Genomic DNA, 14,881 nt, shown 5'->3' with positions numbered 1-14,881 from the left:
ATTCTATTCCTTATTCAATTCAATTCAATTCAATTCTATTCTATTCTATTCTATTCTATTCTATTCCCTATACTATTTTATTCCCTATGCTATTCTATTCCTTATTCAATTCAATTCAATTCTATTCTATTCTATTCTCCAATATTATTCTATATTCTATTCTATTCTCTATACTATTCTATTCCTTAGTCTATATTGTATTCTGTTCTATTCTATTCTCCAATATTATTCTATATTCTATTCTATTCTATTCTATTCTATTCTATTCTATTCTATTCTATTCTATTCTATTCTACCCCTTCCTTCTTCTCCTCCTCCTCCTCCTCTCCTCCCCCCTCCTGCACTTTCTCCATCTTTTCCTACTCCCCCATTCTTCCAGAAGCTGGCTCAATGCTCTTTTTTAAAAAAATAAAAGAGACCCACAGGTCTGAAAACCAACAGGATCCCTTTTAGGGACACGTTTCTCAGCCTTTCTAATATAGACTGCCCCTGACTGGGGGAGGTTTTACTGCTACCCCGGACCCAACGCCTACGGGGAGATCGGCCTGCCCGGTCTGTTTCCAAACCTTCCCCCTTCCCAAGGCTGGGATTTCTCGGAAGCCCTTAAGTCACACGGAATGTTCCCCGACCTTCCCCAGCTTAATTCCTCCCCCCTCCTCCCACCACCCACCCACCCACCACCACCCCGCGCACTCCCAACCCGCCAGCGCGCCAAGATGGATTGCATCTGTGCAGGGAAGTTAGCACAACGCTGTCAATTTTTATTTTTTTCCCCCACCCTTGGTGCCGAGCCAAGGAAACAGAGCAACGGAGCAAATGAGCCCCGAGAGGAGGGAGGTCGTGTCTGGGAGCAGGCCACGGTTTCAACATGCACCCGGGGGTGGGGGGTCCCCTCTAAGTGTGATGGACGAAGGTGGGTCCAAGCCACAGCCGTCTCCCCACAACCCATTGAGTTCCATCAGCCCAGGCTGGATTTTAAAGCATTGCCTTCCCCAGGGAATCTGCAGAAACAGGAATTTCTCTCTCTTTCTCTCCTTCTCTCTTTCTCTCTGTCTGTCTCTCTCTCCTTCTCTCTTTCTCTCTCTCTCTCCTTCTCTCTTTCTCTCTCTCTCTCTCTCTCTCTCTCTCCTTCTCTCTTTCTGTCTCTCTCCTTTCTGTCTCTCTCTTTCTCTCTCTCTCTCCTTCTCTCTCTCTCTTTCTCTCTCTCTCCTTCTCACTCTCTCCTTCTCTCTCTCTCTCTCCTTCTCTCTTTCTCTCTTTCTGTCTCTCTCTCCTTCTCTCTTTCTCTCTCTCTCTCCTTCTCTCTTTCTGTCTCTCTCCTTCTTTCTGTCTCTCTCTTTCTCTCTTTCTCTCTCTCTTTCCTTCTCTCTCTCTCTCTCTCCTTCTCACTCTCTCCTTCTCTCTCTCTTTCTCTCTCTCTCTTTCTCTCTCTCTCTCCTTCTCTCTGTCTCTCTCCCTGACTCTCTGTCTCTCCATCTCTCTCTCTTTCTGTCTCTCTCTTTCTCTCTATCTCTCTGTCTGTCTCTCTCTCTCTGTGTGTGTGTGGCAAGGAACCAGCTGAGCTCATCTTTATCGGAACAATTATCTCCCAGTCAAGATTGCCTGAGGCCAGGAACAGAGGCGACAGGGATAACAAAGTGACACCAATATCCACACAAGCTCTTTATGGCTTAAGTAGCGGGCTGGAGGTAGAAACTTAAAAATTTCTGGAAGGGTTGGACTTCCAGACCGCTAACATCCCTTCCAACTCTCTTATTCTCCCTCCCTTCCTCCCCTCCCTCCTCCCCTTCTTCCTCTCCTCCCTTCCATTCCTTCCTCTCCTCCCTTCTATTTATTTTATTATTGTATTTTATTTGTCAATCGCTTACAAGATAAGAGGTATAAGTATAAACATGAATAAGAATACACTTCTTACTTATACCTCCCACTCTTTCCTTCCTTCCTCTCCTCCCTCATTTCCTTTCTCCTTCACTGGAGGTTTTCAACAAAAGACCAGACAGCCATTTGTCTTATATGGTCTAGAGTTCTCCTACTTGAGCAGGTGGTTGGACTAGAAGACCTCTAAGGTCCCTTCCTGGTCATTCATATTTTGAATTGTTACCATCAGGGAGGCGTTATAGGTGTCTTAAAACGAGGACTAATAGACGGTGAAAGAGTTTCTTCTTTTCCAAGGCAATAATGGTCTTGAATCGCACAGTACGTGTGTGACTTAGTCCTACGTATAAAGTGGCATTTTTAAACTATCTAAATATAAGTTTTAAACAGGTTTTAGACTAGGTTTTTAATTATTATTATTAATTATTTTAATTTTTAAGTACTCTGTAGCGTGATTGCGATGTGGTGTTTGGGGCACTGGGCTGGAGCAGCTTTCAAATTTCATTGTATTTTGTATGCAATGACAATAAAGGTATTCTATTCTATCTCTATTCTATTCTATTCTATTCTATTCTATTCTATTCTATTCTATTTCTATTCTATTTCTATTCTATTATCTTTATTCTATTCCATTCTATATTCCTATTCTATTCTATTCTATTCTATTCTATTCTATTCTATTCTATTCTATTCTATTCTATTATCTTTATTCTATTCTATCTTTATTCTATTCCATTCTATATTCTATTCTATTCTATTTTATTCCATTCCATTCCATTTCACTCCACTCCACTCCACTGCACTCCATTCCATTCCATTCCATTCCATTCCATTCTATTCTATTCTATTCTATTCTATTCTATTCTATTCTATTCTATTCTATTCTATTCTATTCTATTCTATTCCATTCTATTCCATTCCATTCTATCTCTGTTCTATTCTATTCTATTCTATTCTATTCTATTCTATTCTATTCTATTCTATTCCAGCTCGACTATTCTGTGCATTTATGTTAGCCGGGTTGGGCTGTTGTTGATGGTTTCAGGGGCTCCCACCCCCCCTCTCCAATTCGTGGTGGCTGTTTACAGCTCACGTTTGTTCCAAATCCTCACCCAGCCTTCCGCGCTCTCTCTGGCTCAGCGTGCCTGCTTTTTTTTTTTTCCAAGGGGGAGGGTGGGTGTTGAGACGTGTGGAGGACACACTTGGGGTCCCTGCACAGGCTATGCCCACCAGTCCAGGTCTATTAAAATGGAAGTCTTTCCTCCCCTCCCTTCCCCGAGAGATTAAAACCCAAAACCTGTCTGAGCATAACAGATTCTGTAATTAACAGATCTGATCTCAATTCTGGGGCATTCTTGGAAGGATGCACACCAGCCCCGTGTGTCTCTCGCACAAACGCTGCAAACCGTGTGGCAGCTTAACATGCAAAAAGGCTTGTTTTAAGAAGAAGAAGAAGAAGAAGAAGAAGAAGAAGAAGAAGAAGAAGAAGAAGAAGAAGAAGAAGAAGAAGAAGAAGAAGAAGAAGAAGAAGAGGAGGAGGAGGAGGAGGAGGAGGAGGAGGAGGAGGAGGAGGAGGAGGAGGAGGAGGAGGAGGAGGAGGAGGAGGAGGGAGGAGGAGGAAGGGAAGAGGAAGAAGAAGGAGGAGGAGGAAGAAGAAGGAGAAGGAGGAGGAGGAGGAGAAGAAGAAGAAGAAGAAGAAGAAGAAGAAGAAGAAGAAGAAGAAGAAGAAGAAGAAGAAGAAGAAGAAGAAGAAGAAGAAGAAGGCAGAGGAGGAGGAGGAAGAAGAAGGAAGAGGAGGAAAAAGGAAGAAGAAGGAGGAAGGAGGAAGAAGGAGGAGGAGGAGGAGGAAGATGCTATCATGCCATCCCTTTTCATTAAATTAGACATATCCAATTCCTACAACCATTCTTCTCATGTTTTAGCCTCCAGCACACTAATAATGTTTGTTGCTCTTTCCAGAGTCTCAGCATCCTTTTTTTTTATATCATGGCAACCAAAATTGGATGCGATATTTCAAGTGGGGTCTTACCAAGGCATTATGAAGTGGTATTAACACTCAAATATTGGAAGGCTGCTAGCATGTCACCCCTTGGTCCTTTTTTTCATTAAAACCGACATTACTGATTCCTGCAACCATCCCCGTTTCAGCCTCCAGTCCCCTAATTATCTTTGTTGGTTTTCTCTTCACTCCTTTTTTTTAGAGTCTGAGAGCAGTTTGCAAAGCAGGAATTAAATGCATCTCAATGTTCTTTTTTTTTTTGTTTGTTTGGAGTTTCTCAATCAATTCTTAATTAAACATTCTTAATTCATTCTTCCTTGGTTAAACCTTTCCAAATCCATAACTCAGACGCCTTTTGGACTCTGGTCTGGCTTCGTGGTAGATTGCAGAAAGAGAGGACGAGTGAAAACATACATTTAGCCAACATCTTGTAGAAAACGCAGCCATAATCATGGCTTGTCAGAAGCTGACCCTGGGGCTCTACAACTGTCATAAAGACGAGTCAGCTTTCCGCCGTCTGAGTTTCTATCACACGATCCCAGGAAATGCTGCGACGGTCGTGGGAAAAGCAATTATAAATTGCTTTTCATTTCAACGCTGTCCTAACTTTGAACTGTCACTAAACAGAAACGTTGTAAGTCAGGGACCAGCTGATCTCTTTTGCTTGCTTGAAATCTCAAGAGCAGGAAACCCATTCAGTGGGTTTTTTTTCTTCTTTTTCTCCATTTCTCTCTGAAGTTTGCTGATCGAAAGAAGCTTCGGCGTTTTAAAGCTTTCATTTTCTGGATGAATGGCACCCAAAATTCACTGCTTGTTACTAAACATTTGACAGGATTTCCTCCTGGGCTCCGTTTGAAGATTGTTGCCTTGTCAAAAACACACACACACACACAAAACCCAGCCTTGTGGTTTCTCTCTAGGTGTCTAACCTGTTATTTAGCATGTTCAAGTAGGCTGGAATATGAAACGAGGATGAAGAATGTATTTTGGGAGCATCCAGAGAGCTGGCTCTATCTAACAAAATGAAATTCAGTGTAGAGAAAAGTAAAGTCTTACACTTAGGCAAGAAAAACTTGATAGACTGGGGTGTAACCAGGCTTAATAGCAGGAACTGGGAGAGGGATCTTGGCGTCTTAGTGGAAAACCAGCTAAATAGGAGTGTGTAGCCAAAAAAGCCAATGTAATCCTAAGTTGCATTAACAGAGGGATACAATCGAGATCAAGGGAGGGACTACTACCCCTCTGTAAAGCCTTAGTAAGGCCACACCTCGAGTCCTGCATCCAGTTTTGGTCACCACACTATAAAAAAGAGGTTGAGACTCTAGAAAAAGTGCAGAGAAGAGCAACCAGGAGGATGAGGGGACTGGAGGCTCAAACATACGACGGACGGTTGCAGGAACTGGGCCTGGCTAGTCTAGGGAAGAGAAGGACCAGGGGAGACAGGAGAGCATCTTCCAATATTTGAGGGGCTGATCCAGGAGAGATTCAACCTGGAAATAAGGAGGAATTTTCTATATATATATATATATATATATATATATATATATATATATGAAAGTTTAATCCAAGGGTGGAGAGAGTGAGGCTGTGGAAGACGGGACCCAGCTGGAGCTGAGAATCAGGGGCAGGGGGGACATCTGGATCCACTCTGGACCGACTGGGATTGAAACCCAGGCATTCAACATCCTGTTTCTCACAAGGGCCTGCCAGCATTTTTGGTGGTTGGGGGGTGGGGTGGGGTGTTGGAAGAACCACAACAGACTGTCCAGGAGGAAAGGAAGATGTATTTAAGTGGTAGACTGCTCTTATACAGGGAGGGTTTATTTTGAGGGAGCATAGTTAGAAAGGGTGACTTTGGGCTGATCACTGGGAGATCTATCTATCTATCTATCTATCTATCTATCTATCTATCTATCTATCTATCTATCTATCATCTATCATCTATCTATCTATCCTACTATCTATATCTATCTATCTATCTATCTATCTATCTATCTATCTATCTATCTATCTATCTATCTATCTATCCTACTATATCTATCTATCTATCTATCTATCTATCTATCATCTATCTATCTATCTATCTATCTATCTATCTATCTATCTATCTATCTATCTGTCTGTCTGTCTCTCTCTCTCTCTCTCTCTCTCTCTCTCTCTATCTATCTATCTATCTCTATCCTACTATCTATCTATCTATCTATCTATCTATCTATCTATCTATCTATCTATCTATCTATCTATCTATCTACCATCTTCCATCCACCCACCTACCCACCTATCGTCTGTCTGTCTGTCCATCCTATTTCTTAATCACCCGTTTCCCTCCCTGGCTTTTCACAAGCGCTCCAAAACCGATCAACGACGCAAGGAACAGACCCCTGATCCTCCTCCCAGTCTGACCTCCTTTCCCAGGGGTCCCATCCTGCCTGGTGGGAAGGCTTTTTTCTTTGCAGGGATTCCTGGAGGGTCTCCTAAAGCCAAGTTTTTTGGGGGGTGGGGTGGGGGTGGGGGGTGTTGTTTTTGTTTTTGTTTTGCGGCTAAGCAACCCGGCCTTTTCTTGAAGCCGAAGGAGCTGCCGTTTGTAGGGTGAAGTGGCCAACTCAAGAGCTCCTCCCAGCATGGCTATGCCAGGCAATTGAAAGTGCATTTCACCCGCTCCTCCCGTTTGAAGGTTTGATTCTGCCTTTCCCCTTTCAAAAACAGGCTTTTGACCTTCGTGGTCTCCCTAGCAACCGGAGGATAAGGTGATTCGGTATTAAATGCAATTATCGAGCTAGAATGGCTAGGGGAAAAAAAAAAACGGGAGATAAAGCAGAGTTATGCGGGAGCAGGACAAAAAAATAAGAGAGGGGCTCTGTTTCTTTTTAAATATTCAAACAGCCATTGATACGATGGGCCAATGACTGTGGACAACACACACCAATGGCCATTGATATGATGAGTCATTGACACTGACATGATGAGTCAATGGTACTTGATATTGATATGAGTCAATAGCCGTTGACATAATGAATCAATGGCCATTGACATATGTCAATAATCAGTGACATGATGGGCCAATGGCCATTGACAGGACACATCAATGGCCATTGATATGATCATTGATGTTGACATGATGAATCAATGGCCATGACATGAGTCAATGGCCATTGATATGGGCCAACAGTCATTGACGTTGACATGATGGGTCAATGGCCATGACATGAGTCAATGGCCATTGATATGGCTCAATAGCCATTGACATGAGTTGATGGCCATTGATATGGGCCAACAGTCATTGACGTTGACATGATGGATCAATGGCCATGACATGAATCAATAGACACTGATATGGCTCAATGGCCATTGACATGAGTCGATGGCCATTGATATGAGCCAACAGTCATTGATGTTGACATGATGGATCAATGGCCATGACATGAGTCAATAGACACTGATATGGCTCAATGGCCATTGACATGAGTCGATGGCCATTGATATGAGCCAACAGTCATTGATGTTGACATGATCGGTCAATGGCCATTGACATGAGTCAATAGACATTGATATGGCTCCGTAGTCATTAACGTTGACATGATGGGCCAATAGTCATTGATATTGACATGATGGATCAATAGCCATTGACATGAGTCAATGGCCATTCAACAGTCATTGACGTTGACATAATGTGTCAATAGCCATTGACATGAGTCAATGGCCATTGACAGAACCCATCAATGGCCACTGACATGGGGTGTCCAATCTATAAAGTCCCCTTTTGCGACCTTCTGACGAGCCAAGTCAACTGAACAACTGTCTTGCTAGTTGAACAAATGCCGCGACTCCCTTAACGTTGTTAAAACGGGGCAACCTTCACTCTCTTGCTTAGCCACAGAAACTTGGGGCTCAAGGGTGGTCATGCATTGAGGACTCCCTATATATATGTGTATTTTTCCACAACACGTCCACAATCGCTTTGCACTGTAAAATTGGGAGGGCCAAACGATCGCGTAAATAGGATGCCCACAAACGCGTGCAATTTATCTTTTTCAAAAAGCAGATTTTTTTCCGCCCCCCGTGAGCCTTACCATGATCCCCGTAAGCAGACAGACGCCTTTCCCACAGTAGGTGTGAGGGACCATGTCTCCGTAACCGATGGAGAGGAAGGTGATGGAAATTAGCCACATGGCGCCCAGGAAGTTGCTGGTCACATCCTGTTGGTCGTGATACCTGGCGAAGAAATGCAGGTTGCTGGGGGTGAAATGACACAGCCACCAACAGGAGGCACCAAAACGATGTTCGTGGACTATTGGGACCCAGTTGGAACCACTCTGGAGCGGCGTATCTCAAGCTCAGGCAACCGGAGGAGAGCGGACTTCAACTCCCCAAATTCCCCAGCTAATTATTCTGGCTGGGGAATTCTGGGAGTTGAAGTCCACATGTCTTGAACCAGGCTGGCTGGGGAATTCTGGGAGTTGAAGTCTACCCATCTTAAAGAATGCTGGTTTGAGGAATTCTGGCCTTCGAAGTCCATATTTCTTGCTGTGGAATTCTGGGAGTTGAAACCCATGCCTCTTAAAGCAGGCTGGCTGGAGAATTCTGGGAGTTGAAGTCCAGATTTCCTTCTGTGGAATTCTGGGAGTTGAAGTCCATACATTTTAAAACATGCTGGTTTGGGGAATTCTGGGAGTTGGAGTCCAAATGTCTTAAAGCATACGAGTTTGTGGAATTCTGGGAATTGAAGTCCATGCATCTTAAAGTATGCTGCTTTGGGGAATTCTGGGACTTGAAATCCACATTTCTTGCTGTGGAATTCTGGGAGCTGAAGTCCATATATATTTTAAAACATGCTGATCTGGGGAATTCTGAGAGTTGACGTCCTCACCCCTCTTAAAAAATGCTGGCAGGGGAATTTTGGGAGTGGAAGTCCACCCGTCTTAAAGCGGCTGGGGGATTCTGGGATTCTGCCATTCATTAAACCCCAAGTGAAAAATCCCAAGGATGTTTACTAATTTAGACAACTCAGGTTAATTGTCTCTCAACATCACAACATCTGTCTAAGAACAGGCCTATTTTCACACACACACACACACCGTTTTTTTTACACTTCCACGTATAACACCAAAGCCCTTGAAATGAAGATAATCTCATTTATTTGGGAATTTTTCTGAAAGTCCCCAGCTCCCATCCTTTGGGATTAATACCCTCCATTTTCTCTCCGTTGCTGGGTTTGTGAGCCTGGTTAATGACTATTGATCTTTCTCTCTTTCTTCAGCCAAGAGGAAAGGTTAGATATCGGTTACAATTCTTTGCAGGGCCCTGAAAAACAGCTTGATTATGTACTGCACAGATCTATAATTGATTTTTTTTTTATTTTTCAGAGGCAAGATTAGATCATGGCTTCTGCGGGCCAACATGTGTGAGCCAGGAGGAGTTAAAAATCAGAATTTCCTGGCCTGGATAACAAAGATTTACTCAATCATGAGATGTTAACGAAGAATTCATGCTTTAAGAGGGATGGATTTTAACTCCCAGAATTCCCCAGCCAGCATGTTTAATAATGGATTAACTTCAACTCCCAGAATCCCCCAGCCAGCCTGCTTTAAAGCTGGATAAACTTCAACTCCCAGAATTCCCCCACAACTAGAAGAAACAATAAAATAAAACAAAACAGAGGCAAAAACCAAACTAGACAAAAACATTTTTTTAAAAAAGGTCTCTCTTTTTTTTTTTCATTATTATTATTTTCCTCCTTTCGGGATAGCCCAACTCTCAACTGTTTTCACACTTAAAAGAATCCCAGATAGAAGTGTAGAATGTGTAAAAAGCAACCGGATGTGTGACAGACACAAACACACCCACGCACCCACCCACACGGCCTTTCCCATCTATTCACACCCAGGAGCAATGCTGCAGTGTGCTGTGCACACCACACACACACACACACACACACACACACACAATAAACCAGGCAGAAAAGGTTTCAAAGAAAGCCATCGACATCCCATTGACCCCTACACACACACACACACACACACACACACACACACACACACACACATTTTCCTTGGCTAATTTTGCACCCGGAGCTGGGTCTCCATTCCCTGGTTGTTAGGGAGTCCTGCCTACACCCCGTGTGGATGTTGCCTCTCCTGGCACTCTCACCAGCACGCCTTCAAGAAAAAGAACGGCGGTGAAAAGAACCTGCGGGTTGTTTGTGTGTGTATGTTTGTGTGCGTGTGTGTCAAAGTGTCACGCAGGCTTGTTTTTTCACCAGACCAGCTTGAATGTTCCTGGATTAGACAGGCCCAGCGGGAAGGGAGATAAGAAAAAGAAAGATGGAAAACCTTTCTCTTTCTCTCTCTCTCTCTCTCTCTCTCTCTGAGTGTGTGTGTTTTCACATTCAGCCCACAACTCTTATTTCTTGGTTTTTTCTTTCTTTCTTTCCCTCCTCTCCCTTCTTCTACCAGCTGAGTGGCAGAATTGGAAGGGAAGGAAGCAACTCGGGTCAGTTTTAGAAGATTTAGAAGCCGATATTTGGAGGGATGGATGATATATGTGGGTTTGACAGCGTGCGTGTGTGTGTGTGTGTGTGTTTGTAGTTATGTAAACAAAAAAGATAGATGATAGAGGTATACATGAAATGATATGGATAAATGATAAGTAGGCAAGTAGGCCGGCAGGCAGGCAGACAAACTGACAGACAGAAAGATAGACAAGCAGATGGATGGATGGAAGGATGGATGGAAGGATGGATGGATGGAAGGATGGATGGATGGATGGATGGAAGGATGGAAGGATGGATGGAAGGATGGATGGATGGAAGGATGGATGGATGGATGGAAGGATGGATGGATGGATGAGTGGGCGGGCAGGCAGGTAGATTAGATAGATACATAGGGAGAAAGTGGGGAGAGAGAAATAAATAGATTAGTGATAGAAACACATTAGATACATAGATAATGATGGATGGATGGCCTGATAGATTGACAGACAGACAGACAGACATAGATAGATAGATAGATAGATAGATAGATAGATAGATAGATAATAGATGATAGGTAGGTAGGAGGTAGGTAGGTAGATAGGAGATAGATAGATAGATAGATAGATAGATAGATAATACTGTAGATAGATGGTAGGTAGGTAGATAGATAGGAAGATAGATAGATGATACTGTAGATAGATAATAGGTAGGTAGGTAGGTAGGAGATAGGTAGGTAGATAGATAGATAGATAGATAGATAGATAGATAGATAGATACGCTGATAGATATAGAAACAGATTCAATATATAGATAGAAGTATAGATGATGGATGGGCAGATAGATGATAGATGGAGATAGATAGATAGATAGAGTCGGGGAAGAATGAAGAATAGTTGCAGGAACCGGGCCTGGCTAGTCTAGGGAAGAGAAGGACCAGGGGAGACAGGAGAGCATCTTCCAATGTTTGAGGGGCTGCCCCAGAGGGGAGGAGGAAGGGGGGGTCAACCTATTTTCCAAAGTACCCGAAGGCCAAACAGGGAAGAATGGATGGAAACTGAACCAGGAGAGATTCAACCTGGAAATAAGGAGGAATGCGTGCCTCAAGGTGAGTGATATTGAGTTGGCCACACCCAGCCGACCACATGACCGCCAAGCCATGCCCACCCCCTAAGCCATGCCCACAGAACCGGTTGTTTAAAAAAAAAACAACTGGAATCCCACCCCTGCCGGTTGCCGTCCAACGCCGCCACTCGGCCTGGGCCAACTCACCTCTCGCAAACCCTCACGGTCCAGGCGGCGATGATCCAGAGGGAGATACTGAAGACCAGGAGCACCGTGCCGGGGCAGATGGTCATGAGGGTCTTCATGACGAAGCGGGTGTTGAAGTTGATCTTGTTCAGGGCGCCGATGCTGCGCGACGAGGCGTCGGTGAAGAGCTTGCTGTGCAGGAGCATGACGCGGGCGATGAGATAGAGGCGGAGGAACATGGGAATGGAGAGGATGATGTCCACGTCGGCCTCGGCGCGGGACGGCGTGTAGGAGAAAGCCAGGCGGGCGGTCCAAAAAAACTTATACTCGCCCGGGATGGGGTGCACGGCGCAAACCACCATTTCCAAAGTGATGTACAGGATGCGCTCGTAAGTCATGGCGATCCGCCAGTCGTCAGCCCCGTTGTCGATCACGAAGAGCTGAGCGAAGGGAAAGCAGGAGGAGGGGGGGGGGAAGAAAAGAAAAGAAAGCGATTCAGAGCCAAGTTCCTAGTCCTCAAGAAACACACACACACATACACACACACACACACACACACGGCTCGCTTTCCCCATCTTCCCTTACAGGCCAGGCTTTCAACTTACGTTTGGAGTCGCGACGGCGTTAGGAAAAAAAAAAGGATTCTACATGCTCTGACCCTTTATATATACACATATACATACGTGTGAGTGTGTGTGTGTGTGTATCTATATCTTATCTATATATCTTTGTCTATCTATCTATCTATCTATCTATCTATCTATCTATCTATCTATCTATCTATCTATCTATCTATCTATCTATCTATCTAAATTTTACATACCCCTGCCTGCCAGCCTGCCTGCCTATCTATCTATCATCTATCTATCTATCTATCTATCTATCTATCTATCTATCTATCTATCTATCTATCTATCTATCTATCTATCTATCTATCTATCTATCTATCTATCCATCCATCCATCCTGCCTGCCTGCCTGCCTGCCTACCTACCTACCTACCTACCTATCCATCCATCCATCCATCCATCCATCCATCCATCCATCCATCCTGCCTGCCTGCCTGCCTGCCTGCCTGCCTGCCTACCTACCTACCTACCTACCTACCTACCTATCTATCTATCTATCTATCTATCTATCTATCTATCTATCTATCTATCTATCCTCCTGCCTGCCTGCCTGCCTGCCTGCCTGCCTGCCTGGCTCAACCCAGGCTAATCAATAGGCCAGGCCAAGAATAGTCTGTTTCCTGTTTTGTTTTTGATGACTTTGGAGAATAAGACCCTCTTTGAAATAGGAAATGAAAGAGGGATTTGAAGCTCAAAGATATTGGACTAGACTACGCACCTGGTTGGAAAAGATGATAAAACCACATACAGACTTAAAGCCTGAGATATTTTTATGGGGGATTTTGCCTGAGAACTACAGCAAAGAAAGAACGTATTTGATTATACGTGCATTAACAGCAGCTAGCATTGTATTTGCTCAAAAGTGGAAAAATGAGAAAGTTCCAGTGGAGGAGGAGGAGGCGATTAAAAAAATATTGGAATATGCAGAAATGAGTAGGTTAACACTAGCAATTAGAGAACAAGAAGAAAGGGAGTATTGTAAGATTTGGGATCTATTCTATGGATGGTGGGAAAATAAAGCAATTAATTAACTACTGTAAATACTGTAATAATGATATACTATGATAGATAATGCTGAACAGGCTATAATATGAATATAACCTAGTAAGAGTTGGGGGTCTGTTTTTAAGGATAGTTGGAAAACGAAGCAAGAAATGTAATGACGCTGTAATAATGATACACTATGATATATAACGTTGAACAGGTTACAAGATGAATGTCAATTCAGTAAGAAATGTATACAAACATCATTATGTACACAAGGTATATGTACCCAGCGGACACACTGTATAACTGAAAATGGTTTTATTCGTTGTTTTTGTTATAAAAATAAAAATAAACTTTTTCCAAAAAAAATGAAAGAGGGGTTTGAATAGGGACATGCAGCACATAATTATCAATAAAATAACTGTGCCCACCCCCCTCTCTAAATGAGGCAACTGAGAAGAAAAGGAAAAAAAAGAAACCCAGAATTTTTCTGTGCAAAGATAACCCGGGCAGCCGAATTCTCCTTTTAAAAAGTTGCTTTTCCACCCTTTTATCAACTTTCCCTGCTCAACATTTAAGGCTAGATATCCCAAGTTCAGCCAGATGTTTCCCTTCTGGGAGAAGAGACTAACTAGGATTTTCAGTTGTCCAAATAGACATTTGGCTGGGACAGATGTTGCAACATTCAAACAAGCCAGATGTTGCAAGATTCAGAAAGATTCTTAGTTTTGCACATATTCATCAGCCTTTTACCACAATTTTTCGGGGTCGAATGTGTTTACCCGCAAAATTCTGTTTTTTTTTTCCCATTGGCGCACACCGAATTTATTGCACAATTTATTGGAATGTATATGTCTTCCACCCTGAATCTGCCTCCAATTCCTGCCTCATCATCATCTAGCTGGGAATTATTTTCCTGGCATGTCTGAGAGCATCTGGGCCTCTTCTTTAGAGGAGCAGGAAATCCAGGCAGCCAGAGGTCATCCAGAAGTTCCACAGGACAACGGTGTGAAGATTTAAGTCTTGAACACAGAGAAATTTCTGCTTTTGGGCAGCTGGTCTTTCAACTGAGCTGGAAGCATCTCTCTGTGGTCACAAGCAGAGAGGGCAAGGGGGGGCTGCCCCCTCCCACGAGGAAGCAGACCCTCCCCCCCATATTAGCAGTGCCGGCTTAAGTCCAATGCAACGGATTGGTGTTTGCTGATACTAACAGGGAGGGAGGAATGAAGGAAGAAGAAGAAATAGGAGGAAATGAGAAGGAAGGGAAGAAGGAAGGGGAAGGAGGGAAGGAAAGAAGGAAAATTGAAAGAAAAGGAAATTAAAGGGAAGGAGGGAAGAAAGGAGGGAGGGAGGGAAGAAGGAAGGAAGGGAAGAAGGGAAGAAGGAAGGGGAAGGAATGAAAATTGAAAGAAAAGGGAATTAAGGAGAGAAGGAGGGAAGAAGGGAGGGAGGAATGAAGGAAGAATAGAAAGGAGGAAATGAGAAGGAAGGGAATAAGGAAGGGGAAGGAGGGAAGGAAAGAAGGAAAAATTGAAAGAAAAGGAAATTAAAGGGAAGGAGGGGAGAAAGGAGGAGGTAGGGAAGAAGGAAGGAAGGAAAGAAGAAAGGAGGGAGGGAACAAAAATAGAGGAGGAAATGAAGGAAGGAAGGGAATAAGGGAAGAAAAGGAGGTATT

At 43.5% G+C, this 14,881-nt stretch overlaps 2 protein-coding genes across 2 annotated transcripts in view; both read right to left on the bottom strand.

The window, feature by feature from the left end:
- Positions 1–14,881, bottom strand: part of PMVK (phosphomevalonate kinase) — a 152,663-nt gene that overhangs the window by 118,400 nt on the left and 19,382 nt on the right. The gene's annotated exons all lie outside the window — the stretch shown is intronic.
- KCNN3 (potassium calcium-activated channel subfamily N member 3) overlaps positions 1–14,881 on the bottom strand; it is a 36,049-nt gene that overhangs the window by 11,435 nt on the left and 9,733 nt on the right. The window contains 2 exon segments of the mRNA XM_087913909.1: positions 7,945–8,086; positions 11,613–12,031. Coding sequence (XP_087770035.1) covers positions 7,945–8,086; positions 11,613–12,031 — 561 coding nt within the window.

The sequence above is a fragment of the Pseudonaja textilis genome, chromosome 16 (genome assembly GCF_049901715.1).
Source record: "Pseudonaja textilis isolate UNSWEBS1 chromosome 16, rPseTex1.2, whole genome shotgun sequence".
Lineage (NCBI taxonomy): Eukaryota > Metazoa > Chordata > Lepidosauria > Squamata > Elapidae > Pseudonaja > Pseudonaja textilis.
The sequence above is the reverse complement of the archived record's forward strand: the minus strand, read 5'-3'. Positions and strand labels throughout refer to the sequence as shown.